The 26,225-nt window shown below is 44.3% G+C and overlaps 10 protein-coding genes across 12 annotated transcripts; 2 read left to right on the top strand and 8 right to left on the bottom strand.

Annotated features, from left to right (window-relative positions):
• Positions 1 to 695: 695 nt before the first annotated feature.
• LOC117141964 (striatin-interacting protein 1 homolog) lies at positions 696 to 7,141 on the top strand. Its single transcript, XM_033305761.1, has 4 exons — positions 696 to 905; positions 4,024 to 4,925; positions 4,985 to 6,711; positions 6,779 to 7,141. The coding sequence occupies exons 1-3, from the start codon at positions 711 to 713 to the stop codon at positions 6,693 to 6,695; spliced, it is 2,808 nt and encodes a 935-aa protein (XP_033161652.1). The 5' UTR covers positions 696 to 710; the 3' UTR covers positions 6,696 to 6,711; positions 6,779 to 7,141.
• LOC117141967 (probable phospholipid hydroperoxide glutathione peroxidase) lies at positions 974 to 3,281 on the bottom strand. Of its 3 annotated transcripts, XM_033305764.1 has the most exons (4): positions 3,192 to 3,281; positions 1,981 to 2,191; positions 1,420 to 1,743; positions 974 to 1,352 (listed from the first exon to the last, which is right to left on the bottom strand). In XM_033305764.1, exons 2-4 carry the CDS (start codon positions 2,179 to 2,181, stop codon positions 1,161 to 1,163), a joined length of 717 nt encoding a protein of 238 aa, XP_033161655.1. In that variant the 5' UTR covers positions 2,182 to 2,191; positions 3,192 to 3,281; the 3' UTR covers positions 974 to 1,160. The 3 variants fall into 3 exon arrangements, with proteins under 3 accessions (XP_033161655.1, XP_033161657.1, XP_033161656.1); XM_033305766.1 differs by lacking the exon at positions 1,981 to 2,191; XM_033305765.1 differs by lacking the exons at positions 1,981 to 2,191; positions 3,192 to 3,281 and adding an exon at positions 2,846 to 3,155.
• Positions 7,132 to 8,901, bottom strand: LOC117141966. The gene has a single exon (XM_033305763.1). It carries the CDS (start codon positions 8,873 to 8,875, stop codon positions 7,904 to 7,906), a length of 972 nt encoding a protein of 323 aa, XP_033161654.1. The 5' UTR covers positions 8,876 to 8,901; the 3' UTR covers positions 7,132 to 7,903.
• Positions 8,902 to 8,937: 36 nt separating this feature from the next.
• LOC117141969 (dolichol-phosphate mannose synthase subunit 2) lies at positions 8,938 to 10,064 on the bottom strand. Its single transcript, XM_033305767.1, has 2 exons — positions 9,708 to 10,064; positions 8,938 to 9,099 (listed from the first exon to the last, which is right to left on the bottom strand). Exons 1-2 carry the CDS (start codon positions 9,814 to 9,816, stop codon positions 8,963 to 8,965), a joined length of 246 nt encoding a protein of 81 aa, XP_033161658.1. The 5' UTR covers positions 9,817 to 10,064; the 3' UTR covers positions 8,938 to 8,962.
• A 293-nt stretch (positions 10,065 to 10,357) lies between these two features.
• On the top strand, positions 10,358 to 11,656 carry LOC117141406 (phosphatidylinositol N-acetylglucosaminyltransferase subunit C). The gene is made up of 2 exons (XM_033304829.1): positions 10,358 to 10,925; positions 11,028 to 11,656. The coding sequence occupies exons 1-2, from the start codon at positions 10,425 to 10,427 to the stop codon at positions 11,385 to 11,387; spliced, it is 861 nt and encodes a 286-aa protein (XP_033160720.1). The 5' UTR covers positions 10,358 to 10,424; the 3' UTR covers positions 11,388 to 11,656.
• Positions 11,657 to 12,459: 803 nt separating this feature from the next.
• LOC117139951 (drosomycin) lies at positions 12,460 to 12,840 on the bottom strand. Its single transcript, XM_033302638.1, has one exon. It carries the CDS (start codon positions 12,781 to 12,783, stop codon positions 12,574 to 12,576), a length of 210 nt encoding a protein of 69 aa, XP_033158529.1. The 5' UTR covers positions 12,784 to 12,840; the 3' UTR covers positions 12,460 to 12,573.
• An 870-nt stretch (positions 12,841 to 13,710) lies between these two features.
• Positions 13,711 to 14,055, bottom strand: LOC117140117 (drosomycin). Its single transcript, XM_033302881.1, has one exon. The coding sequence runs from the start codon at positions 14,028 to 14,030 to the stop codon at positions 13,815 to 13,817; it is 216 nt and encodes a 71-aa protein (XP_033158772.1). The 5' UTR covers positions 14,031 to 14,055; the 3' UTR covers positions 13,711 to 13,814.
• A 304-nt stretch (positions 14,056 to 14,359) lies between these two features.
• LOC117140316 (drosomycin) lies at positions 14,360 to 14,699 on the bottom strand. Its single transcript, XM_033303164.1, has one exon. It carries the CDS (start codon positions 14,674 to 14,676, stop codon positions 14,401 to 14,403), a length of 276 nt encoding a protein of 91 aa, XP_033159055.1. The 5' UTR covers positions 14,677 to 14,699; the 3' UTR covers positions 14,360 to 14,400.
• A 284-nt stretch (positions 14,700 to 14,983) lies between these two features.
• LOC117140281 (drosomycin) lies at positions 14,984 to 15,226 on the bottom strand. The gene has a single exon (XM_033303109.1). The coding sequence runs from the start codon at positions 15,194 to 15,196 to the stop codon at positions 14,984 to 14,986; it is 213 nt and encodes a 70-aa protein (XP_033159000.1). The 5' UTR covers positions 15,197 to 15,226.
• A 692-nt stretch (positions 15,227 to 15,918) lies between these two features.
• On the bottom strand, positions 15,919 to 25,846 carry LOC117140176 (zinc transporter 1). Its single transcript, XM_033302951.1, has 8 exons — positions 25,724 to 25,846; positions 24,922 to 24,985; positions 18,960 to 19,146; positions 18,770 to 18,894; positions 17,828 to 17,925; positions 17,253 to 17,769; positions 16,906 to 17,140; positions 15,919 to 16,840 (listed from the first exon to the last, which is right to left on the bottom strand). The coding sequence occupies exons 3-8, from the start codon at positions 19,134 to 19,136 to the stop codon at positions 16,643 to 16,645; spliced, it is 1,350 nt and encodes a 449-aa protein (XP_033158842.1). The 5' UTR covers positions 19,137 to 19,146; positions 24,922 to 24,985; positions 25,724 to 25,846; the 3' UTR covers positions 15,919 to 16,642.
• Between the last annotated feature and the right edge of the window lie 379 nt (positions 25,847 to 26,225).

The raw sequence follows: 26,225 nt of genomic DNA, 5'->3' as shown, positions 1-26,225 counted from the left end.
ACTTGTGTGGCACGCACCAGCACTGAGAGAAAATGGGACTAAGTGCGTTCATATATCTCATATATATCATATATCATTTAAAATCCGTTTTTATTAAAATATTTTCTTGATTTGGGAAGAGTTCCTTAGGGTACAAGAAGCTAGTCCAATACAGATCTTTAATTTCGCTCCAGTTCATCAGTTTGGTTTTTCTCCGCCTGATCTCCACTGCGAAATTCGATGGCATCCGTAAATGGTGAGTGCAGCATTTTCGTGTAATTGTCGGAAGGTCGGAGTCGCCGCTCCATAGGCAGCTGGTTTGAACTTGAAATCCGGCCGAGACGTTGAACTGCTCCACTGGAGGAGGAGCAGCTAGAGATCGGCGCCCCAATGGGCTGACGGATTCGAATTTTTTGGTTTTGGGGGTGCTGGTCAGGCAAACTTGCGCAATCGAAGTTTGGCGAGCATTTGGCGAATAGTCGGAGCACTCGAATTCGGAAAGAAGGTAAAGGTTAATGTGAAGTACTTTTGCTTTTTTCTGCACTCAAAGTAACCACCAATAAGGTCAAATTGGTAAGGGGGAATATTTTAAAGCAGATATCGTCTACTCACAGAAAAAGTAAGTCTTTAAAGAATATAAAGAATATGAAATTTATCATATCTTTCTTTTGTGAATTCGTTTGCCGCTCAATATGACATCTCCAAATTTCACAGTCACCTAACAAATATATATGGCTTGGAAGCAGAAAAACAAACTCCTTTTTGACACTTGTAAAGACCAGTTAAGCTGTGGCGCCGTGGAAGAATACTGCGACGCCGAGAACATCGCCAGATCTTCGACGATGCAGTGCATCCAGTCTGGCATCAATGTGCTTAGCAGCATTGCTGCTTCGAACAAGCGAAGTGAACGCGCCAGTGTTGACACGGTAAGTGCGAATTGATACAGTTCCAAGTCCCGATCCAAGTACGTGCCCTGCGTCGCCAAACACCCAGATGATAGTGTGGTAACCACGAATGGCGTTTATTATGTTTGCGGGTGGGAATCAAAACCAGTAAGGAGTAGACAATATATATACCATGCGGTGCATGTGGCCGGCCACAAGACTATCTGTGGCCAGGCAGTTACAAGCTAAAGCTACGCGAAAACACAGTCCAAAGGGCAGCTAACGTCTAGGCCACATCTACAGCAGCTTCTCAATGTCCTTGGCGATGTCCATGGGATCGGTGGTCGGGGCATATCGGTTAATGGGCACGCCCTCCTTGTTCACCAGGAACTTGGTGAAGTTCCACTTGATTCCGCTGCCCAGGGTGCCGGTCTGCTTGGCCTTCAGGTATTTGTACAGCGGCGCCGCATTGTCTCCATTAACATCGACCTGCGGCGGTGGGGCAAGCTTAGTAACTCGGTCTACAGCAATCAGCTAGCAGCTTTAATAGACTTACCTTGGCGAACACCTCGCCGATGTCAGCCTTGGAGTCGCGCAGGTGGCACACCATGGCCTCTCCATCGGCCTCCGGCATCTGGGATCCAAACTGATTGCACGGGAAGTTGAGGATCACCAGGCCACGCTCGCCGTACTTCTCTTTCAGATCCGTCAGCTTCTCGTAGTTGTTCTTGGTCAGGCCGCACTTGGAGGCGATGTTCACCACCAGGACCACCTTGCCCTTGTACTTTTCCAGCGAAATATCGTTGCCATGGGTGTCCTTCACGGTGAACTCGTAGATCGAGGCGGCGTTCTTGTAATCTCCGTTAGCAGACATGTCGATCTGGAAGCAATGGAAAATGGGAGTTAGCATTGGATAATTACTAGTGGGTGTGAGGGCTTGGGTCGATGTTTTGATCAAAATCAACCCAGTCCACGCGGTTTATTGCAGTGAACAGGCAACAGAAAACAGAGAACACAGGCAGTGGCAAAGGCTACATCGTTTAGTTTGGCGCAGAGACAAGCAACTGAGTTAGTCAACGGGTTAGGATCTAGTCAACTAGCAATCAGCACTACTCACGGCAGCTGCTGTGGAGTGCTGGGCGGCTGAGGAGGTGGCGTATGTGGGCGTGGCCGCACAGCTCACGGGAAGCAGGACGGTGCAGAGGCGAAGGCACTGCCTCTGACCGCGACTCAGCTCGAGGACGGGGCCCAGGGTCCGCCTCATCGAGTAGCACCTGAGGGCCTGGCGTGAAATGTTCTGAAACTGCCTGAGACTCATTCTTTAAACGCTGCAAATAATAACCGGGCAGAGTGTTCAAATTTAGTGAATGAATTACTAGTGTGGAAGTGTACGTTGTGTATCAAATCGAACAACAATCGTTTCAAACAATTCAATGGAAAAACATAAAAATCAAAAACACATTTCTACTGATTAACGAAATAGTTAAATAGATAATAGTAAGTAGTAGTAAAGTAGTAAGTGTTCTATAGCTCGAAGCTATCTTATTTCCAAATAAAAAAGTGTGCAAATGTATGTGGTGTATAGATTGTATTCGACAACCCGACGATAAACATTCAAGATTATTTCACTTTGTGATAATGGGTTTCCGAATAGTTGTATGTTGTTTCATAGGCATTTACGAGGGTGCTATCGGCGCCCAATCCTACATACATCACGCTCAAGAACTCTTGGCTTCTGGTCACAGTGACGCTGCATAATTCATCGGGGTCAAAGTCAAGAGCTATATATAGAGCTCCGTATATCCCAGGTCCCTGTGAGTCACGCAACCTAGTGGCCACGCACAGTGACCTTTAAGCTGGCCAGGATTGGCCCACGTTACCCACGAGGCTGCCTCGTTACCGCCGCTCATTGCACATGCAAGCCATTGTTCGAGTTGATTGGACAGCAATTTGGAGGGATAGTTAGTGTTCTGGGTAATTACTTGCATGGTGAAGTAGATGTACGATCCCAGGGCGATTGCCACGGACCCCAGAAAAAAGTGGACGATGGAGCGGCCGGCCATTACTGCGCTATATATCGACTATGTGTACGATTTCACAACGATCTGCTGTGAGTTTTGGATGCAGGGATACAAATATAGAATGCGAATGCCGAGATTCTGCAAGCTCACGCTGATATGGGCGAAAATCGGGAGCAAAGTTCAGATTCGATTCGATTGTTTTCCCTGCTTTATGTACATATATTCTTGTCACCTCGACCAGCTGTGTTTTTGGCCTGATTATGCAGTGCTTAATCTCGACAGCTGGGTTATTATTGTTTAGGCTTACTTATGGCGTAATAGCAATGACTAATGGCACTGGGCACTTTCTCACTTTCGCAGCGTAAATAAAACTGAAACCGGCGACTTACAAAAACCCTTATTTATATGTGTAGGTGAAAGCACTTGATGATAATGTAATCACTGTTCTGGTTCTGGTCTGGTCACACTAGGAGTACAACTTTTCCAGAGTTGCCAAGTGTGGCGGTTAAGCCCTACATTCTCACTTTAAACATGAGAGTAAAAGCCTTTAATTAAAGTACCTAACCTTAAAAGGTTTAAGCTTCTTATTTTATATAATTTTTTATTGTGAGCATTCAGCATAACAAGGGCTTTATTAAATTATCATTACTATTCATTATCATTTCGTAAGCACAAAATATCAAAGTTGGTTCCCAATTCAAAAAAACCATTATTTTAAATTTAAAATAGCGGCAATTGCATCAGTCGTTGCCAGATCCGCTCGAACGGCCTTGCCAGACAGCCAACACCATTTGCTGGTTGGTATTTTCCGCCCACACAGCAAACGGTCGTACGAATTTTCTTCTTTTTCCATTGTGCGTTTTTGTTTTTGGCGAGAAACAAATTGCAGTCGAAATTTCCCAGTGAAATGCAGTGCGAATTGCTTAGTACGTCCATGTGCTACTAAGACAAAGGGGGAGAGAAAGTCAGCGAGCAGGAGCAACCACGCCCACGCCAGGCGCACCGCCCACCGCCGCAGGATACACATACACGCGTAGCCCACACTCACACACATAAGCTCGCACACAATAGAGATCCCTGTGTGGCGAAAAAGGATTTGCGGAATGATGCTCACATCCATAAACAACTCCTTTGAACAGGACACCCACGATGCGGACGCCAACTGCGACGGGCCCGACCTGGACTTCGTGTACGCGGACGTGGATGGCTACCAGAACGAGATCGCCGAGCTGTATAGCTACACGGAGTTCAGCGAGTTTCAGATGAACGTGAAGGCCTTCGAGGACCAGATGGAGCTGTACGACCTGCCGCCCAACTGGCAGAAGCAGGACTCCGCCTCCCAGCGCGGCATCGTGATGAAGCTGGTGGACCAGCTGGAGGTCTCCGATCGATCCTTTCGGATGCAGGCCGCCCGGTGCATCCTGTACCTGGCCCAAGGCTGCTGGGCGGAGGTGCAATCGGACGAGGAGCAGCACCAGATCACCAGGGACAATGTGCTGGTGCTCTACCAACTCGGCGTCTTCGCCTCCTTCATCGACCTGCTCAACATGGAGATCGAAAGCGCCTGCTCTCCGGACATTGTGGCCGTCAAGATCACCAACGTTACACTTGTGGACTCCACGGACATCCGGGTGATCCTGTCTGTGCTCTACATCATCACAGAAACGATTCGCGATGAACGGGAAAAGGGCAGCGAGGACTACAGGGAGCTGGCCGACTCCTTTGTGCAGGAGATCAACTCACCACTACCAGATGGCGAACTCCTGGCCGTCAAGCTTCTGGGCATGATCACAAGGTTTTGCAGTGGCGCAGCACCACAGTTCCCCATGAAGAAGGTTGTCCTGCTGCTGTGGAAAGTTTCGCTGCTGGGACTGGGAGGCATGGATGTGCTCAAGAATCTCAAGAACGAGTATCGATTGAAGGTGGGCTTAGAACCCATCACCGAGGACACGCTGGAGGTAACCAAGTGCATGCGCGCCAGCTCTCCGCCGGCCACAGCTACTGATATACTGGAGAACCAGTATCCCAAGAGGAACTTCAAGTAAGCGGAGTCTGAGATCAGTTATGTACACTTTCTAATTCATTTCCCTTGCCTTACAGACGCTCCCTGATGAAGCAGCGTTTCCTGGACGAGCCCGAGCAGATAGACATGGAGATGGGCGGCAACGAGGGTCAAAATAATGCCAACAATGGCAGCGGCAATGGCGGAAACGGGGAGGAAGAACTCTCTCAGTACTACAGACCCTACGATGACCCCTCTTCGTCCACATCCACCACCTCGACGGCAAATCCAAACAACCAGCCTAGCCTAACACAGCCACCCGCTGCAGTGCCTCCGGTACAGATCACGGCTCGCCTGCCCTGGACGCCCAAGGTGCGACAAAAGGACATTGACCAGTTTCTGGACATTTCGCGGAATAAGTTCATAGGGTATTCGCTGATTGGTGACCATGAGAGTCTGGCTGGACTGCCGCAACCCATTCACGAGGGCTTTAAGACGCTGCAACGGCACATGTATATGAGTCTGGCCGATGTGCAAATCAAGAAGGAGGAGGACATAGCTAGGAACCCCATTTCCACGCACGAGGACGAAATCAAACTGACCCCGGCTGAGGTGCTGTACCAAGCCATCCTGCCAAACCTGCCGCAGTATATGATCGCCCTGCTCAAGGTCCTGCTGGCAGCTTCGCCAACGTCCAAGTCCAAGACGGAGAGCATCAACATAATGGCCGATGTGCTGCCTAGGAAGATGCCGCTAACGGCCACCCAATCAACAAAGCTAACCGTCGATATTGGTCGGCACAAGGAGATCATTGTGAAGGCCGTCTCGGCCATCATCCTGCTATATTTAAAGCATTTCAAGATAAACCATGTGTACCAGTTTGAGTTCATGTCGCAGCATCTGGTGTTTGCCAACTGCATCCCGCTGGTTTTGAAATTCTTCAATCAGACAATCACGGAGTACGTGAACACCAAGAACTCCATTCCCCTGCTCGATTTCCCGTCGTGCGTAATTGGTGAGCAACCGGATTTGAGTGGCGATAGCTTTGTGTACGGCGGAGAAATGTCCGATAAGTCCTACTCTTGGCGGAACGTGTTCTCCTGCATTAACCTGCTGCGCATCCTTAACAAGCTGATCAAGTGGAAGCACTCGCGAGTGATGATGCTGGTGGTATTCAAGTCGGCACCGATCCTGAAGAAGACACTTAAGGTGCGCCACGCCATGATGCAGCTGTACGTGCTGAAGCTGCTCAAGATGCAGACCAAGTACTTGGGTCGCCAGTGGCGCAAGTCCAATATGAAGACCATGAGTGCAATTTACGCCAAGGTGCGGCATCGTCTAAACGACGACTGGGCCTTTGGCAACGACCTGGAGTCGCGTCCGTGGGATTTCCAGGCGGAGGAGTGCACGCTGCGGGCCTGCGTGGATCGATTCAACCTGCGACGCTATCCGGAAGCCACCCAGAAGTGTGGGAACAACGGTACGGCAGCTCAGAATGCGGAGAACGCCCAGCAATCCAACATGATGGCGGGCAACAATGGATGTGGCAATAATGGCGACGCAAATGGCTATGGAAACAACGGTGGCGGTGGCAACGGCGGCCACAGCCAGCAGCAGCAGCTCAATGACTACGGTGTTGAGGGTGGCTTCCCAAGCGACGAGATCCTCACCCACTCGGACTTTGCCTTCTTCGGACACTCGGGCTGGTGGGATCGCAAGGTCGAGCTGACGGATTACTTCAAGGCCAACTACGCGGTCTGGCTGGAGGAGGAGGTCTACAACAGTCAGACCGACTGGGACGCCCTCTAGGGCAGGGCTGCCATCGGTGAGCAACTGCATCCCGCATCTGCACCGTCACACTTTTATTTACGTGATTCCTTTTTGAATTACAGCTGCTCTGTAGGATGCACGTGCGCGTCATAAAAGCAAGAAGTTATTAACGTAATTGTAAGCATTAAGAAGTACATTGATATAATCCATGTAGCCCGACCACGATTGAAACACCAACTACTCACTGAATTGGCAATAATTTGGCAAGCCACGGGCCTCCGCTGCGCTCCTCTTCACTAACTAGCATACGCGAATACCATACCCATAGCGATGACAAGCCTGTATATGTAATGATTGTATTTTTTAATTTATATATTTATTATTTTACCTTTTCCGCGAGCCCTTCAAACGGATCGCGGCAATCGGCTTCTGTAGCGGAATAAACAAATTTGCTAGTTCGAAAACGACACTTGGCTTGAGGTTAAATGTCTGTTTATTCGTATGTGTGTTTTGTTTCGCACAAGAAAAAAAATATATAATTCTTTTAGGTCATAGTCTTAAAGCTAGGTTTAATTTGGTAAATATACACTACGGTATTTACAAGGTGCATATATAAATATCCATTATATAGTACAATAACTTTTCGACTCCATAAAAACGCCCCACACCAAATGCCTCGTTGGGGTTTTGCTAAATTCCATGACGTAATAGTAAACAATACAATATAATAGTTAGCACAGCTAAATATGAATTCCTGAACCGAGTTTCTTCATTTCACAATCTGGTTACAAGAGCATTCTCCACAAGAGAGACCATGTCACCCATAATAACTATCTTAATACGAAATAAAGACTAACTAATAATAGTTGATTCTAGGGCGGGTCGATTTTTTTCGATTGTTCCGTGAAAAGAAGCTAGAAACTGTACGCAAATTGGCCTTGGAAGTTGTAGGTTCGGCAAAACAATCAAAATATTCTCTAAACAATACTGCACTTTTCTTTGGACTTTGCGATGCTTAAAATTGGCTTAAGTTCCAAAAACTCACATTTTTAATTTGGATGAAATAATTGATTTTAGATCTTACTTTTAACAATTTAAAATCGAACCACCCTTAGAGTAGCTTACAACTATAACGTAATCTGGGAATTTTAGCCACGATTCGGAGAAGTAATCCAAACAATTTTGAACCGTTTAACATCCTACTACTATACAATATTCAATTATTGTACTCTGGATCGAAGGACAATCTATTGCTCCATGGGACACGCCGTCGGCATGACGTTGTTATTGCTCGGACCCATGTAGAGCATCCCGAAGCGTTTCTGCTGCGGCGGACAGACGACGGGAGCAGGAGCCGGGACCTCGCAGCGCTCCTCAAAGTAGTGGACGATGCGCTGGAGGACGAACTTGAAGATCTTCTCTTTGCCGATCTCACCATTGAGGAATGTGATGTCCTTGCAGTCGCGGTACTCGCTAAAGTTCTTTTCGTAGTGCGGCCACACACAGAGCTCGAAATAGCCCGTGACATCGGGTGGATCGTAGGTGCGCTTACTGCGCCGCTCGAAGCACTTCTCATAGGGCAGATGGAAGTGATACTTAAGGTTGCACAGGGCCAGCAGCTCCGGCTGGTTGAAGATCATGAAACCCTCGACCAGGAGGAAGTTGACCTTCTTGTCCCTCAGCTGGGCGGCAATCTGGGCATTGATGCGCATAATGTGCTGCTGCTGCTGCTGGATTTGCTGCTGCTGGTGGTGGTGCTGCTGGTGATGGGGGTGATGTCTCGGGTGCTGCTGTGGCGGATATTGATAGACCCCGCCATTGGCCTGTTTGTAGTAGTTCGCATTGTACTGGTACTGTTGCTGGAACTGCAGGGCGTAGTGCTCGAAGTTGGCATAGGTCACAAGCTGCTCCTGTGGCTCGGGAGCCACATGGCGCCCCTTGATTATGTGCGCTATGTCGTTCAGCATCTTGGCCATGTCCAGCGAGGTGATGAGCTCGAAGTTGATGGCGTTGAGTGCCTCATTCCGCTGATGTCGCTTGTCCTCCACGGGCAGAAAGTAGTCATCCTGCGAGATCAGACGCACCTCGCCAATGGTGTACGGTGAGTTCCACAGCGGCGCTCCGCTCAGACCCTTGAAGTAGTCGTGCAGGCTGTGGGCTAGCGTCGTCTTGCCGCCACAGGTGACGCCCGAGATACCAATGACCAGCCACTGCGGCATCTTGTCCTCAACTGACTATCGCTCTTCCTTGTTTTTCAGTGGGATCGTACGTTCGCACCGCGCAAGATAACCCCCCGGATAACCCCCTTAATCGCGTTTCACTCTCAGGCTCCAGATGTGGTAAAAGGAGAACGCGGCGATGCCGCCGAGGAAGATCACCCCGAACACGGTGGGCACAATAAAAGCGTACTTCAGCGGTGGAAAAAACAGCCGAATGGGATTGCCTGTAAAAGTTTGTAAAGTATACTCATGTTCACAAGTGTTTCATTTGATAACAGGCCAGGAAAGAAAATACGCAAGTGTATTGTTTATATGATTACTTTTAATAGCAACAAATTAAAATTGTCACGGAACGGCAAACCTACGATCATGAAATATGTATAAAGTGGATATCCAATATATAGGAGGAAAAACTACCGAAAATAATTAGCTAAGTACACACCCAGATTTGGAACCACATGATACAGTGGTACCACTTGTTAAGCACTTTTTCGTTTTATCGCTAATTGTACCTGCCTAGACTCTAAACTAGCTAACTAGCTTTACTGCACACATATCGGGCGATTACTGTACGCCTATCATCTCTAGTCGTCGGTGACCTTGACCCGAGCTTAGAGCATCGTACAGCCGCATTCCAGGTAACCCTTGTTAGGATGGTCACCTCTGTAAAACACACGCGTTCATCCTCGTACATTGCCAACTATATATATATACTTGAACATCGTGACCAATTTACGCCGCGGCGTCACTTTAATTACTACACAAAAGCGCGAGATTATTCAATAAAACTTATGTATTAGCGGGGGAATAACGGAAGCCGTGGAAAACTCACCTTCATCGATGAGCATAAACGGGAGGACGGCCACCCAAAAGAAGTAGTAGAAGAACACGGCGATTGCAGATATCAAAATGATTTTCCCGAGTTGCGCATTCGAAGCCATAAATAGCTATTCTCGGAAATTCTGGGGTTTCTCTGGCGAGAGAACACGCGACCGGCGATTTGTTTGTAAAACTGCTCATGGGGCGTTCTCTCCGGACGGACTGCTTCACTGTCCACTGATCGTTGTCCCGCCGCACGAATCCCTAATGTTTCGTAGCTGCCGATTTTCTTTCGTGGTGTAATAGTAAACAAAACAAACAAGTGCGTCAAAAAATTTCCGAATTCAATTTAGTGGTGGTTCAACCACTCGAAGAAATATCGATAGCTCGAGTAACTGTTTTGGGCAACGCCAGCGGATGTTCTTATCGATGTATACTGCTTGGGGATAATTTTCATATATTTTATTTATTTATTTATATATATAGCTTGCCTGTAGTGTCCCTTGATGAGTGAACAATGAACATTATTTTATTAATATTTCAAATTAAACTATTATCATCGATATTTATACTGAAACATGCATCACCAAGGCAGTGTGACCAGCACTTACTTTCTTTACTTTTTAGTGAATGAAACAATATCGATATGTCGATAGTAACTGATACTATCGAACGCTGATAACCCAGCACTAATAGAATTGTAAACAAACAATTTTTAAATGTTTTAAGAATGGTAAAAAAGGGGCAATCGAAACGGCAGCCATGGGTGAAGAACCTGTACTCCAACCGGGAATATCCGGACAACTACACGGATGCCAGCTTTCTGAAGGATCTGCGCACGAATCTTCATTGTAGAATATATACGTTCGGCGAAGCAATTGCCGGTATTACAGTACTTAATAATCAAATCTCCTGCATCACCGGCTTCCTAATACTCTACCAACTTATGCTCAGCGACAGCGTGTCGCCCACCACGATCCTGGTGCCCAGTTGCGGGATCACGGGAATTGGATACCTGTGCTACCGAGGAAGGAGTCTCAGCTGGGCCCTGCTGGGCGAGGACTCCAAAACCCTGGTCACAGTGGTTCTCTTTGGCTACCTGTTCTCACCGATGCTGCACACCCTAACGCAGGCCATCAGCACGGACACCATATACACGATGACCTTCTTTGTCCTTCTGGGCAACCTGATATTTGGGCACTATGGATTGGATGTAGCCATGGTCTCTAAGGTAGGCAAAATGTGCGACTATTGGTGTTGATTGTTTATTGATCTCGACACCACCTCAGAATCCTTTATAATACAAGTACTTCCTGTTCCATGTTATGCGCAGGCCGTCTCGTTGAATGCCGCCATATTTGGAGCCATTTGCCTTGCCTCCCGCCTGCCGACTTCGTATCACGCTTTCGTGCTCCTTGTGGAGGCTGCCGTCTTTTTCGTCCTTTATCCCATAATGACGGAAGCGAATTGGCATGCTGGATTCATGGTGCCTATATTTTCAATGTGCTGTATGGCGCTGTACTGTATATCGCGCCCGGTGCTCTATCTCTACGCCTCCACAACCATCTTCATCAACTTTGTCTGCCCGTTCATATTCGTGTGGCAGCAGCAGTACAAGTTCAACATCCACGGGCCCTGGGACGAGGCCATCGTGGAGGAGAACACCGAGGAGAACTTGGATGGCAACTTATAGCGCCAGCTGCGCTTCTCAGAACAGTTGCCGCCACGACTTGGTAGCGGCGACGTCGAGGAGCACTTCAGTGATCACTAACCCTTTGCACGCTTATTTTTATAACTTTTTAAACTCATTCCAAGCCATTGATGTTAATCTTTTGTATCATGTTATATCTGTTAGTTTGTAAGTAGCCTTTTAATAAATTATACTTTTTGTGTTTAAAACCATAACACTTTCAAATTTATGTAATTTTATCAGCTATAGGGGACTGTATTTTCGTCTTATGAATGGCTTTTTAAATAAATTGTTATCAGTTTAAGGCATACCCCAACCCAACAAAAAGGTTTTTTAATTGAAATATAATGGAGTTAAATGAACAGGGTGCGTTTTTGAGCTTTGTTGTGGTTTACTCAGACTAAAAATAAATTCAGTTGAAGCTTTAATCGTCTGCGGCTAAAACCCGTTTCGTAAATAATAATTAAACATTCGCATGAGCCTACATTGAACATATTTGACCCTATCTAATGCATATAAATGGACGTAAATGCTTTAATAATAGACTATGGAATATGGATGAGTGACATCTGTATCAAGTGCACGCTCTAGGGTTTCCCAGAAGCTCCTAGTTTAAGCAGGGATTTCATTATTTTAGTATTCTGGGTTTAGCCTTTCTATGTAAGCATGCTGTGTTTCAAGCTACGTCCACAGTTTCAGCTCGCATTCCTGAGAGATAAAGAATCCTGATTACACCATATCGTTTGCCTGATAATTCCTCGCTTTATGCAGCGCACTATTTTCTGCACTTATTTTTCCTATAAATAGAATAGCCAATGACGTTTTCAAAGCATGTTACAGTCTAAATAAAAACAAATGAATTGGAACTTGAAGAAAACATGCTAGACCTTTTCGAGTCATGAGTTCAAAAGTTCAAATAACTTATAATAAAAATCTGGAAATTGTCTGACGAAGTTAGTATCACAGTTGAACGAACTAGGTTAAACCAGAGCAGTTCCCATCAATCAAGTGTCTTGAACTATTGATATTGTGAACTGCTGCCGACCAAATGTGTTTTAATTGAAATAGAGAATAATTGCGTTCATTTGCGTTGCAATAATATGTTTATTTATAGTTATCAACCGATTTTACAAACTATAATATTTAGTAGTTTTCCGGCACTTTAGAGCAACGCGCCTTGGAGGATGGCCTAGCATCCCTCGCACCAGCACTTCAGACTGGGACTGCAGTGGCCACTGGATCGTCCTTCCTCCTTGCACACCCGACGACAGGTCTCGTTGTCCCAGACGGCGCAGGGTCCTCCGTACCTTCCGGAGAGACAGTCGGCATCTGCTTCCTTGGCGCCCAGGATGAAGATGGTCATCACAGCCAGGAAGAGGTATAGGAACTTGATCTGCATGTTGTCGGTTTTGAATCAGAGTGCTGCTGTCGGAACAATTCGGACTTGATTTATGAGTCCAAGCCCCCAGCAACCGCTTTATATAGGGATCGGGATCGCTCTGCCCGGTAATTTCGACTCTGCCAGCTTCGGCGTATTTATGGAATTGATTGGCAGATAAATGGAGATAATTATTGAATTGTATCTCATGGAAGGGCATACTTTAGGGCTGATAAGACAACGAAAACAGACTCGAAAAAGTATTCGCTTTTGAGATAATGATCATTGTGGTAAATGTCTCTATAAAAAGTGTCACTGCAATCTTCTTAGTTGGCAGTTGAGTAAGAATGTCTAGTTTTTCTAATTTATTCAGTTCTGGAAAATGGCCTATTAATAATATGCCGACACTGATTTTATGCAATGTGCCATTTATCACGAGACTTCTAGGAAACTAATTAAACCAGTTTCAATAATAAATATAATTTATTCATAAATTGTAGAACTGTCGAGTATGCTAGGAAAACCCAGAACCGGATTCAAACACCAAACTTGCAGTTTTCAATGTAACACGGTTGATAATTTGTTTGAAATATTAACATGTCAAGTTTGTCTTTATTTCCCATAAAGTAAGCTTTTATTTCTTCTATTCCATTCTAAATCTCATTTTCGAAGTAAATAATATTTTTCAGCATGTTTCAAAATCCTTTGTGCATGCATTTGCTACTTGGCTAGTTGCCTAACTTTGATGTACTCCTATCTGAATTCGATAAGCTTCCTGGAAACTCGAGACGGAGCTCGCAATCTTGCCGATTGATGCAATCCATAAAATGAATCAGGAAATACCATGAACTCTGATTGCATCGCAAATTACGACTCCAAAAAAGCATTTTATCACATTTTATACAATGAATGCGTTCTTTGAGTATAAATAAAACTGTATTATTTGCCGAGAAGTATATTCTTTATTTTCCTTTTCAAAACAATAAAAAATACATTAAACATATGCGGACAACCATATGTAAATTTGAGCACGTTGGCCGATGTGAGGATCCTCAGCATTGTTCGCACCAGCACTTCAGACTGGCACTGCAGTGTCCACTGACACGTCCCTCCTCCCTGCAGAGGCGACGGCACTGCTCTCCATCCCAGGCCCAGCAAGGACCACTGAATCTTCCAGATGGGCAATCCACGGCCGAAGCCGAGTTGGCCACCATTAGGACAATGGTCACCACAGCGAGGAGAGCAAACAATCCTTTAATTTGAGCCATTTTTAGAATATTCTTCTGGTTACAATCTTTACTTTTGAGTTTCTTGAGCCCGAGTGCACTCTTATATAGGTACAGAATCTGTATATTAACCGATTAGCATAAAGGTGAAAATGCAAATAACTGCAATATAACTTTCGAAAGGCATACTTTTGGGCCTTTTACGCGAAAAAGTGTACATCGCTATCATGGGAAGATAGAATTGCTATAACTTCTTATTGTTGATGCACCTTTTTGTTTAATAGACTTACCACATACTTTTTAAATAAAATCAAAAGATAAGCCTGAAAGGCAATGCTTATGTGCTGTGAACAGAAGATTTATTTTTGCTCGGAATAAAAAATACAGCATGCACTTTTGAAATGCAGTGGATCTAGCATCCTTCGCACCAGCACTTCATCCCGCCACTGCAGTGTCCACTGACATGTCCCTCCTCAATGCAGAGACGTCGGCACTTTTCTCCACTCCAGGCCCAGCAAGCACCGCCGAAAGTTCCAGATAGGCAATCACGGGCCGAAACAGTGTTGGCCTCCATTAGGACGATGGTCATTACAGCAAGGAGGGCAAACAGGAATTTGATCTGCACCATGGCAACTGATGTTCTCAACGAGTCGCGAATTTTACTTGAGTTCTTAAAGACGTTTGGCATCGACCACCCGTGGGGACCTAGTTTTCCAGAAACACTTGAATCAGGTGTGCCTTGTGTCAACTTCATTGCCATCAATTGATTGAAAAATGCTTTTTCATATGCGTTATCATAAAGAGTTATTTACCTAGAGTTGCTATCTTTTCCATTAAAAGATGTATGTAATCATTTACTTCCCCTAACTAACATAAAGACAACAGTGCGTATGAGTGATAAGCGTAAGAGCCAAATGTGTGGCCTATATATTTATATATTATTTGTTTAGAATGAAGTATTCAATATACACATTTAAAATACATTTAGTATGGATTCAGCATCCTTCGCACCAGCACTTCAGGCTGGGACTGCAGTGGCCACTAATGTGTCCCTCTTCCTTGCAAATACGACGACACATCTCGTTATCCCAGACGGCGCAGGGACCCTTGTATTTGCCGGAAAGGCAATCGGCATCAGCCATATTGGCGGCCAGGACAACAATTGTCATCACGGCCAGGAAGACGAAAAGGAATTTGATCTGCACCATTGCAACGGATGTTCCGAACGAGTCTGGTACTTTACTTGAGTTCTCGAAGACGTTTGATATCGACAGCTTGTGGGGACGCTTATATAGGACTACACCTCCTTGCATTTCCAATAATCTGTTTCAGCATGTTTCAAAAACTTTTGATATCGACAGCTCGTGGGGACGCTTATATAGGACTACACCTCCTTGCATTTCCAATAATCTGTTTCAGCATGTTTCAAAATCCTTTGTGCATGCATTTGCTACTTGGCTAGTAGCCTTAACTTTGATGTCACGCATGTACTCCTATCTAAATTCGATAAGCTTCCTGGAAACTCGAGACAGAGCTCGCAATCTTGCCCATTGCTGCAATCCATAAAATGAATCAGGTAATCAGGAAGTACCATGAACTCTGATTGTATCAAAAATTACGACTCCAAAAAAGCATTTAATCACATTTATACAATGAATTCGCTTGGTTTGATTATGTTTGGCTTTTATTTACAAACATATACATGTGAAAATTAATGCAGATCATAAAATAATACATGATGTTTGCATTAAATGTATAGTCATTATAAAGTTCGATACGATTAAAATTAAATAGAAACTAGGTTCTCGGTTGTGGTAAAAACATTTACAGATAGCTTTACAACTACTAAGATTTAGGGACTATGCCTAACAATACACAAACACACATGCGTTTATACCTATGTATTTTGTAAACTGTCTTTAGTCATTTGCTAATCCGTAGGTAACTATTGAATACAATAATTTATTTCACGTATGTATAAACTTTCTCAAAATGTAAAAAACGTAGTACATATGTATTCTCTGCTGGTTGGGCTCACTTATCGATCTAAACTAATGCAATTAACTACAATCGAATAGGTTTAACATACTATATAGTATATGAATGACATCCTGAACAGCATGTTCCTTTAAACTTTGTGTTTTCCGCACTAATAGATAATCGTGTTCTTCATTTTCATATTCATTTTTTGATTTCACTTTAATTAAACTAGCTCAATGGTCAATCGACCGAACTTGCCCCACTCTCATTTACGCCTAAATTCCACTAAGAACAAATAATGATACAAAAAAACACTAAAGCTGCACCATGGCAGACCAGTCTCCATTGCAGCGGTTTGCACAATTAACGTTAAACTAGGCTCCTAATTAGAGTGCCACCTCGTCGCCATTCCTGGTACTCAGTGGTGACACCTGCTCCTGATACTGCTGTTCGGCCTGCAACTGAAGCTCCCGCCGCCGCTGGGCGGTCACCGTCAGGCCGAGATTGACGTCCACCTGTGCGCTGGAGACCACTTGGTTGTTGGCGCTCGGCTCGTACATTATATCACGTATTGATGTTGCTGCTGCTGTTGTGGCGGCCTTTGTTGTTGCGGTTGCGGTTTCCGTTTTGGTCGTGGCAAAGTGTACATGTTGTTGCGCCTGATGTGGCTGTCGTCAAACCAAATCGCTTTTCGGGGTTGACGTGGCCCCTATCGCAACCACGGGAGCTCCTGCGCTGGCACCGCCAGAGGTTCCCTGGTTGCCACTGGACGTGGCCTCCAGCAGGGAACCCGCCTCCACATCGCCGGCCTGTCGGGCGGCATTCCGCTGGCGGCACAGATACGGCGAGTTGGTGGGTGAGGGCAGTTGGTTCTGTAATTTAGGTTTATATTTCATTATACAATTCTACATGTTCTATTTAGACTAGATAAACTCACCAATTTGTTGTTGTTTTGGCAGCACGTGGCCTTGACACATCCTTCTTCCGTGGTGGGACAATCCAACGCGCAGCAGTCGGAGCCGCTCATGTTGATGCTGGAGGTGCCATCAGACATGTTGCAGCCTTCGATTTCGCTGAACTCCGGCTGGATGGTGGTGGAGTGGATACCCTCGTTGTGGAAGAACTCCTTCACCTTTTCGGCAATCTTCATGTACTCCGAAAGGTTGCGGCACCTAAAAGGGTTACGAGAGATGGATTAGATTGCTTTCATTTGATTTATAAATGGTTATAGCATTCATTTTCCTTTTAAGAAAGGCAGTTACTCTTTTAACAAGTAAATCTCACCTAATATGGGCAGAGGCGATGATGCGGTCGCCGGCCAGTTGCCACACATGGAACTCGTGCACAGCCAGCACGCCATCAACTTTCTCCAGAAGCCTCTTCTGAATGGCGTCCACCTGGATGTGGGTGGGCACTGTTTGAAGCAGAATCAAGGCGGACTCGCGTAGCAGCGGCCACACGGAGTGCAGGATCAGGACAACCAGAACGATGGACAGAGCGGGATCCATGTAGTATCGGTACTTCCACTCCGTCTTCCACACCACCACAGCACTGATTACGACAATGATGCTGCCAAGGGCATCGCTCAAAACGTGCAAAAAGGCGCCGCGCATATTCATCTGGCCGGGATCATGGCTGTGTCCATGGCTGGATTTCTTGACCGGTGCCTTTTCCTTCGGCTTCTCGTAGGCAAAGTCGTTCTGCTCATCCTCGCCCTCGTCCATGTTGGCCAACTCAGTGAGGCGGCTGTGGTTACGGGTGAGTCCGCCGCCATGTGAGTGACCATGGTGACCGCCGTGCTCTGCAATGCAGATGAAGTTAAAGAACTGCTAAATCTTCTCTGTATTTGTTGGTCTTACCGTAAAGCAGACAAAGTCCAATCACATTCACCAGAAGACCCAAGGCTCCCACGATAACAAGCAGTTCAGGCTCGTGAATCGGCTCCTCCTCAATGAATCTGTGATAAATGGAAATGTATTGCTTTATTTAAGCTGCATTCATCAAATCCCATGTTAGTTTATTATTTTTGGCAGTATAGCTGGCTTCTGCAGGGAATCTGTAGCTATTGGCAGAATAATCACCTCGCAAAGCGTTCGATAAATATGCACAAAATGTGACTGGAATGTAAATGAACAAAGCTTATAATTCCACACAACCCAATGCACAAATACAGACCGAAAAGTGACGATATAACGTGAATGTATCACAACAAATTAACTCACAGGCGGAGTCGAGTAATTCAAGAAAATTTAAACAAATCACGTTAACACATGTCGATGCCAAGGCAAGCCTTTTGCTCATAATACGGCTTGGCTTACAGTTGTCAGATCATCAAATAAGTGGGTTTTGGGTGCGGATCAACGATCCGTAATGAGTCGAAATATTAAAGCCGTTTGCGTTGGGGCCAAGGAGTAAAGAGTGAGCGAGTAGTAATCCGAGTTAATTAGTTCCAGAGCCACGTTTAATAAGCAATGAGTCTTAAAAACCTCGATATAAACCTCCGATCGACAAAATTTAATAGTATGCTGACACCATTTGAACATATTTTTTGGTTTTTTCTCTCAGGAATATAAACAAACCCAATCTGCAGCCGCTTAATCATTCGATTAGTACTTTGCTAGTTATTTATGCTAGAAGGCAAACAATTTTTAAATCTCTCATCTATAAAGCATTTAATGACTCATAGCTGAGTAGAGATTTTCGCTTGGATAGCAGATGTTTCAAAATTGATTCTATTGCAGCTTATCTTAGTTTTGTACATTTTGCAAACAATTTAAGATGATTTAACACAACGAACTCACCTTTTGCAAGCCTCGATGGTGATGCTGAAGCAGAGGGCCACCAGGAAAACGGCGTTGACCAAAGCTCCCAAGACTTCTGCCCTGGCCCAGCCGAAGGTGTTCTTTGACCACTTTTTCGGTGACATCTGTCGAGATAAGGAGTTAGTTGAGTGATACACGTTGTATTTTTCGGTAAAAGACAGGGACTTACCTTCACAGACAGGAATGATATGACCAGGGCCGCGATGTCGCCCAGCATGTGGAAACTATCCGCCACCAGAGCCATCGAATTGGTCACATAGCCCACAATGATCTCCACGAAGAAGAAGAACGCCGTGAGCCACATCATCGAGAGCAGCCGGCATTTCTTGCCCGAGTACTTGGCCATTTTGGAGAAACTGCATGAGAGATAAAGGTGAAAGAATTAAAAATCAATAGAACCTCTCGATCTCTAGAACCTTTTGATTTTCTTACAATACAAAAATTGGAGTCATGGAAACAGTAGTAGTTCCCCCAATTTATTTACCAAAGAAACCCATTTTTGGACTTGGAGAAGTTTGGCAGTGATGTTATTCCCCCATCTCATACATTTTCCATTAATATGGCTTTCGAAATATCAATCAAAGCTCGTTCTCAGTTCATTCAACTGCTTTTTATGCAGTCAACAAATAGACTGCAATGTGCCAAGCTCTGAAATTGTTATTGCACAAAACAAAAAAGATACTGAGACACGCACGCCCAAACAAATTACCAACAAATTGAGTTTTTCAATTGTTTTCCATTGTTGCTGCTCGAACAGTTTTCCATTTAGTTTCATTTAGCCCTTTGTTTAGGCAAAAGTTTTAGTACCCCATCGGGTAGGCATTTAATTGAAACCGGCTATAAGAAGAATATGTGCCCGGTTTGAATGTGCCCGGATCTGAAAAAGGGGCTTGGCGACGTTTAAATGCTGTCTCGGTTGACTAGATCTGGGATTTTCATATCGGACTCACGCAAATAACTGCATTTCGGCTTGGAAGACTCTGGAGGACTGACTGACTGGCTCCTCCGGCGCTGGAGTAACTTATATGGCTGGCTCTATTTCAGATCGAGAACGGCTTGCCAGCCATCGTGCGTTGTGTAAACAAAAACAGAAATTGTTTCAACTGAATCGACAGCGAATGAAAGTGTATCGGCATCGGTCGAGGAGTCCGCGGTTGCCAGGTGAAATCGGTGAAATATATGGTAATGCCTGGGTCTACGGGGTGGTAAATACAAAAGGGTGACGTTGCGCGGTTCTCCAATTCAGCTACTGTGGCGACGGGACGCCGAAGAAAACAATTTGCATTTTCGGCCAAAAGCCCAACAAATATTGCCAAGCAACCAAATTGGGAAACTGACATCCACTCGAAACAATGCCATACTATATCGTGGATAGTATTTTGCCCATTCCAGATGATTCTTAGGAGTGTGATTCACTGCTTAAAAATAATGCATCACCATTTAGTCATTCACTTTACCTGTAGCTTACTTTTGCTTATTATGCCTAAATAAATTGTATAAAATAATAAAGATAAGTATGCTTATACGATGGGGATCTTCAAAGGAATCCACATATGTTTCGAGTAGCTTGTTGACCTTTTCCCTGAACCTATGATGCACTACACTCTACGATTGGAAAGAACCCATTGTATGGGAAACCGCATCGCGACCAGCATATTCCCGCCCAGCAATCGCCAAAGCGATTACACAATCTCCTCGTGTTGCTGTTATCTCGAAATGTCCCCTCCCCCCAACCATCCGCCGACTTTTAGAATACTCGGCACACGAGACGCCAAAAACAAAAGCGCTTTTGCATTTTGATTTTTATCTACGCCACAAACGATTCTATCGCATGGTACCGTGCGCAGTAATGCCAATAAATGGGTAGCCCATTCACGTACTCACAGCCCGATCTTCTGGGCCCACGCTTTTACATCTTCTCCATATGCGAAATGCTATAGATATAGCCATAGCTATATGTACATATATGAGCGAACTAGATAAACAGGGCCGATAAGCCGGCGGCGGGCGGTTTTATTTGGCAGCCTGTGCGCAAAAAGCAAACAATCCGCCGCTTATCGGATGAACTGGGATCCGGATGGGCAGTGGGAGTGGGTCCGGATCGAAGGGATGAGCAGCACCCGAGACCAGGAGTCATCGCTGCATACAATGTGCCTACTTTATGAGCCAGCCAAATATTTGGATGAGGAATAAAGGCAAATACTCCGAGATAACTACGGGTTTCCCTCGGGTGCACTCAACTTGATACTTGGACTTAGTTCGTGGCTTAAATGCACGATTGAATTGCATTAGAAACACAATATTATCAGGTATCCTTCACGGTCTAGACGGTTCTGCTTGGATAAATATACATTAATAGCTCAATCGGAACACAAACTTTTCAAGAACACTAGATTTTTGCACTATATATATACAAACTCAATACTACATCAACGTAGTTATTTAGATCGTTAGAATAGGATGCAGCATAATAATAGCTTAAGTTCCAACGGATTGAGTGAACATAATGGCCCAACGAAAATGCAAATATTTTCAATTGAATGTGATCATTTTTCGAGTGCATTATGGATATACAATAACGCTTGCCAACTGCAAGCAAACGATACAATTGAACAAGTGCAGTGCGCACCAGGCGAATTAATCTCAAATCAACAATGAGCAATGAAAGGAAATGCGCTGAATCTCGACTTACATGTGGCAACTGCGTTCCAAAGAAAATCTTAATAATGGCAAAAGTATATATGGTGGAGGAGCGAGCGGAAAACCTCGTCCGTTCACACACGAATAGTCACTGTCCAAATGTCTGGGCCAAATGGCCCTACCTGGCCTTTACCCGTTTCCAGCGGCATTTGTTGAATACAGGTACCAAATCGCAGATAGGCACTGTTGGCCCGGCCAACAAAGTGGTCAACTGGCGCGGCTTAAAATGTGCCACTTGCAGCTGATAGTGGATACCAGCCAATAACCAACGATGCGATAGCCACCTTCGCCCCGGAGAGCTCTTAATCCCCGCCAGGCAGCCCGCGATAGGCGAACGTGCTCCGCATAAATGGGACAGACGGACAGGTTCCCAAAGCCGAATACCACCAGACTGTGGACAAGCCATTGATGAAATATCGGAGTCTCTTTCGCGGCTGTTGGCTGACCAAATATTTGGCCATCTACGGCGGCGTGTGTTGCCACAGGCCATCAAGAAAACGTATAAAACTTAAAACGTGGCTTGTACGTAACTGATTTTAAAGCCCTTGGTAGAAAACCTAATGATATGGTAAAGTTTATAAAGTTAACTTTAGCTCCGACTACATCAGGTTCTTTTAATATTTTATTTATAATCCTCATTTAAATTATTGAGATGTTTTTTATTACTGAGTGTCATGGAAAGCGGTCATAATATCAAGTGATTTATAACACATACTTAGGGCTTGCTGTTTCGTCAATTTCATTTAACGACTTTAAATCATTAATTTTTAGCTGCCTAGAGTAATTCCCTTTAAACACAGTTGAAATTAAACGTAACCCGACTTTAGGGCCTTGCATTTTGGCCTTGGCTCAGTGAGTACGTGATGTGCTCGCTCTACAATAAAATCAAACTTCCAAATATAAACAGGGATATCTGGAATGTTTACTTTAAATTTCCGGCTTGGCTTTGCTCAAGGATTTGTGGGTGGAAAGGGGGGTGGTATATATATCGTACTATATGCACATATAGATAGATATATTCCTATGTGAGCCGCACGTGACATGCGTGGCCTACGCAATTAATTCAAACCATTTAACATGCAGCTCGCAGTTGACTGATTCAAAGTACGAGTTTGTTGGATCTGAGCATCCGAATGTGAGTGCGGTGGCATGTAAAACATGTGCACTCTCGGCGGGCGAAACTGGGCTACAAATATTCTAGGTCAGGTGCTTTAATTGGCCTCTCCAGCTCCAGTTGCACTGAACGGGTATTCTCCGCCCAATTGCCCCCGGACAACTGGGACTCGGATTCGGAGATTCGGTGGTGTTTATGTGGGTTACTAAGCCAGTTTGGCTATGGTTGCTTTGAAACAAAGACGGCTGGGCAAGCATAGAATTTTATTTGGCCCAGCGATAAGAAATAATTCGGGTGATAAGCGGAAATCGATCGCCTATGCATAGAATGTTGTACAAAGTACTCGAAAGTACGCATTTCGATAAGCCAAATTGGACGCACTGTTGATTTATTAATCGGCAATTTGTGGAAAGATTTATTAAGCAGGAATTAAAGTAATTTTTAGATTGGGTAAATCTTTTTGCTACGTAAATTCTTATAGATTTGCGATGATAACGCTTTTGAGGTGAGAATATAAATTATATTATGTGGGTATACTCCTATTTACTTGGTGCGTTTCACTCGCACAAAGTAACGACATTTAAAAGCAAAATGGCAATCAAATAATTATTTTAATGGCAAAAATTGCAGTTGACCCACAAACGAAAAGAGTCATTTGTTCTCCACGACGACAACGTGGCGACGATTAACCCGGTTCTTTTTCCAGACCTCCGGGAACGGAAGGCGGACGGAGGTGGTCGGGAAAAAGGGCGGCGCAGAGAAAGGCGAAGTATGAGCCGGAGCTGGGCGGTGGGTGGTCCAACCTGGTTGGGTTCCCCGAGAACGGAGAACAGAGTGAAAAATATACAAAAGAGTACTATATATGCATTTGCAAACATTGCATGGATGTGTCAGCTAAAAATATATCCAACTGAATTTCTCCAATTTGCATGAAGTGGCGTCGATAAACAAATAACAAAATCAAATTTCAATGGATACGGTACGGTGGATGCGGGAAACCCTTTTTCCTGCAGAGCAAGTGAAAACCGTGTCAAGGTCACATGTGCATGATTCTTCTCTTGGAAAGCCAGCAGCCCAGGCAACTGTGAGATTAGAATATGCTATCGTTGGAGAAGCAGAACGTAGTAGTTATCTGGACCTAGGTTAACCTACTTTAGTTGCAGTCGTAAATCAACGCCAGCTTTATGGTGGTCGTGGCAAACATAACCCACTTTTGGCCCCATTTTCGGCTGCAGTTCAGTTTGGGCGGTAGTCAATGTGCTTACCCACAAATCAAATTGGCCAGTATCAAATATTAAATGCTGCTGCTCAAATATTCACCACTGAAACTGAACCAAATCAACTGAATAAATATGGTACGTATGTACATATACTCGTATACCTAAACAAATCAGAGCAGCGACGACGAGCTGTTTTGTGTGCTTTAATTTGTTTGCCACAAAATTATATTAGCACATATTGATTTTCCCCTCCTCCTCGATCTCACTCAATTTTCGCTGATGAACTGGGAGCCGAGAACAAAAAGAGTTGGAAAGTCACTTGGGTGAGTGCGAGGGCTGGGGTCTGACCTTTAAATCGAATTATTTCAGCCACACCGAGCAGGCATTTAATGTGATTTAATTAAGCCCGGAATACACGGGCTTTATGCAACAGTGAAAATCGCTGCATCACATCTGCATATCTCAGAAATACAGAAATTTATTATCTAAAAAATCTGGAACATAAAATTTAAGATATTACGCTTCAACAAATAAACACCTGTCTATTTAATAGCTGCACTGCCTATTTGTTTTTCAAAAGTAATTCAAGTAAAATAATTCAGCAAATATAGCAAATCAGCCTTCATATTTATTTGCCTTGATAAAGAAAGAGATCGGAATTCCCACGACAGAATTTAAACAACTGCTGTGAGTCAGAAAGATTTCAAATCAAATAACCAGCGAGAACCGATGATTAAGTCAAAACAACCGGTTTTCGAGGATGGGAAATCACGGGAAGGGGCCATAAATCAAGTATAACAAGTCCTAGACGAAAGGAACTCAAAAGCAAGCGCAGATTAAGATCGATTGTTGAAATGCAGATATGCATTGCTACTACCTGACCACGCCCACACCCGCCCAGTTCGGTGACCCACGTGCAACAATAACAGACATGCTGGTGCAGGTCGCCTGCAGGCAAATCCCCTACGTGAGATAATGGATATCATATCCGAGATTACATTCTATTTACATTCTATTGTAAATAGATTACAATCTATTTTTGGAAGTTTATTGAAAAATGATAATTAGGCTAAGGATAAAAGGTACATTTAACTTACCGTAGCTTTAAGTCTGGAAATCGGTTCTTTGGTTGTTGAGGTTCCTAAGCTCCTATTGAAGAGGCTAAATTCAAAATACACATAATTGCAAATTAATAAAAAACTAAATCCATTGTTTACGGAGAGTATAACTTAAATAATAATTGGACTGTATATTTTTATCAGACTTTCGCTGCATTGTTGATAAAAATAAAACACGATATCTTAACTATTTTCGCAATTAAAAATGACAGAAAACACTTAAAAATTTTCATATATGTATAAAACACTTTGATTTGATAAGACGATTTAGATAAGTTTATACTTTAATCAACCATACAAATGCAAGTTAGGATTCTTTGTATTTCCCCTGTTCGTGGCTACCCGACATTCACTGTATTTACAAGGACGCAAGTGGGAGCGGGAAGGGCGGTGCACGGGCAGTGTTGCTGTTGTTTTGCGATAAAGAGTGGAGAAAGAAAAGAAAATAACTTCCAATTTTCGCCGTTGTTGGCTTTGTTGCTGCAAGAGCAAAGTGACGAGTGAAAAGTTGGCAAAATAAAATAGTGCAAATAGCATGGGTATCTTGGATTTTGCAGAAATTCCTTCGCTTCTCCTTTTTCCGCCTCAATTGGGGGTGGCACGCATACATACAAACAGAGTGTGTACATACATACACGTATGTATGCAAGTTAATTGTGCACAGTCACAATGGTCGTGAAAGAAGAAAGGGGGAGGGTCGGGAAAACCGAGAACGATTCACAATTGCACGTGCACTGGTCGCGATTTCCGGATATCTCCTCACTACCCCGCCGTAAATTACCGATTAACTGCCTGCCTTCTTGGTTGCTTTTTGCCGCACTTGAAGCGGATCGCACAGCACAGACGCAGATGTACGCGGGTCCACGAATTTTTAATAAATAATTATTTTCCCGACTCAGTGTGACTGCAGCCACAGTCATCGAAAATGCCATCCGGCCAGTTGGAAAATACCAATAATATATCGATAATGGTGCGCAGCTCTATCGGGTTGATAGTAATGATTATCGACCGTTACTCAGGTATTTCATAAATAAGATTGAAAACTGGTAAATGCAGTAGAAAACAAAAGCTCAATGGCACTCAAGCTCAAAAGTGGTTTATGTATTGGATGGGAATGGTAAATGGCTTACTAGTGATGTCGTGCCTTTACAAGACAAAAATCTAAAACAAATAAGATTGTAAAAATTAAAATATCTTGGAAAAAAAGAACATATATTTGCATGGCAAATGTGAGTTGTTAGTACAAACATTCAACTTTAAAATCTTTTTCGAAGATACTATTC

Source organism: Drosophila mauritiana, chromosome 3L (assembly GCF_004382145.1).
Source record: "Drosophila mauritiana strain mau12 chromosome 3L, ASM438214v1, whole genome shotgun sequence".
In the NCBI taxonomy this organism is placed as follows: Eukaryota; Metazoa; Arthropoda; class Insecta; order Diptera; family Drosophilidae; genus Drosophila; species Drosophila mauritiana.
The sequence above is the reverse complement of the archived record's forward strand: the minus strand, read 5'-3'. Positions and strand labels throughout refer to the sequence as shown.

Bases quoted from the DNA above. Each gene is read 5' to 3' on its own strand.
- LOC117140316 (XM_033303164.1), bottom strand. From the start codon at position 14,676: ATGCCAAACGTCTTTAAGAACTCAAGTAAAATTCGCGACTCGTTGAGA.
- LOC117141967 (XM_033305764.1), bottom strand. From the start codon at position 2,181: ATGAGTCTCAGGCAGTTTCAGAACATTTCACGCCAGGCCCTCAGGTGC. The intron at 1,744-1,980 runs GTGAGTAGTGCT...CATTGCTTCCAG, and splicing joins AGCACTCCACAGCAGCTGCC to ATCGACATGTCTGCTAACGG. The intron at 1,353-1,419 runs GTAAGTCTATTA...CCACCGCCGCAG, and splicing joins TCGGCGAGGTGTTCGCCAAG to GTCGATGTTAATGGAGACAA.
- LOC117140176 (XM_033302951.1), bottom strand. From the start codon at position 19,136: ATGGCCAAGTACTCGGGCAAGAAATGCCGGCTGCTCTCGATGATGTGG. The intron at 17,926-18,769 runs GTGAGTTCGTTG...CATTTATCACAG, and splicing joins ACCATCGAGGCTTGCAAAAG to ATTCATTGAGGAGGAGCCGA. The intron at 17,770-17,827 runs GTAAGACCAACA...TCTGCATTGCAG, and splicing joins TGGACTTTGTCTGCTTTACG to AGCACGGCGGTCACCATGGT.
- LOC117140281 (XM_033303109.1), bottom strand. From the start codon at position 15,196: ATGGTGCAGATCAAATTCCTTTTCGTCTTCCTGGCCGTGATGACAATT.
- LOC117141966 (XM_033305763.1), bottom strand. From the start codon at position 8,875: ATGCCGCAGTGGCTGGTCATTGGTATCTCGGGCGTCACCTGTGGCGGC.
- LOC117141406 (XM_033304829.1), top strand. From the start codon at position 10,425: ATGGTAAAAAAGGGGCAATCGAAACGGCAGCCATGGGTGAAGAACCTG. The intron at 10,926-11,027 runs GTAGGCAAAATG...TGTTATGCGCAG, and splicing joins ATGTAGCCATGGTCTCTAAG to GCCGTCTCGTTGAATGCCGC.
- LOC117140117 (XM_033302881.1), bottom strand. From the start codon at position 14,030: ATGGCTCAAATTAAAGGATTGTTTGCTCTCCTCGCTGTGGTGACCATT.
- LOC117141964 (XM_033305761.1), top strand. From the start codon at position 711: ATGGCTTGGAAGCAGAAAAACAAACTCCTTTTTGACACTTGTAAAGAC. The intron at 906-4,023 runs GTAAGTGCGAAT...TCCTTTGAACAG, and splicing joins AACGCGCCAGTGTTGACACG to GACACCCACGATGCGGACGC. The intron at 4,926-4,984 runs GTAAGCGGAGTC...CTTGCCTTACAG, and splicing joins TATCCCAAGAGGAACTTCAA to ACGCTCCCTGATGAAGCAGC.
- LOC117139951 (XM_033302638.1), bottom strand. From the start codon at position 12,783: ATGCAGATCAAGTTCCTATACCTCTTCCTGGCTGTGATGACCATCTTC.
- LOC117141969 (XM_033305767.1), bottom strand. From the start codon at position 9,816: ATGGCTTCGAATGCGCAACTCGGGAAAATCATTTTGATATCTGCAATC. The intron at 9,100-9,707 runs GTGAGTTTTCCA...AAACTTTTACAG, and splicing joins GTTTATGCTCATCGATGAAG to GCAATCCCATTCGGCTGTTT.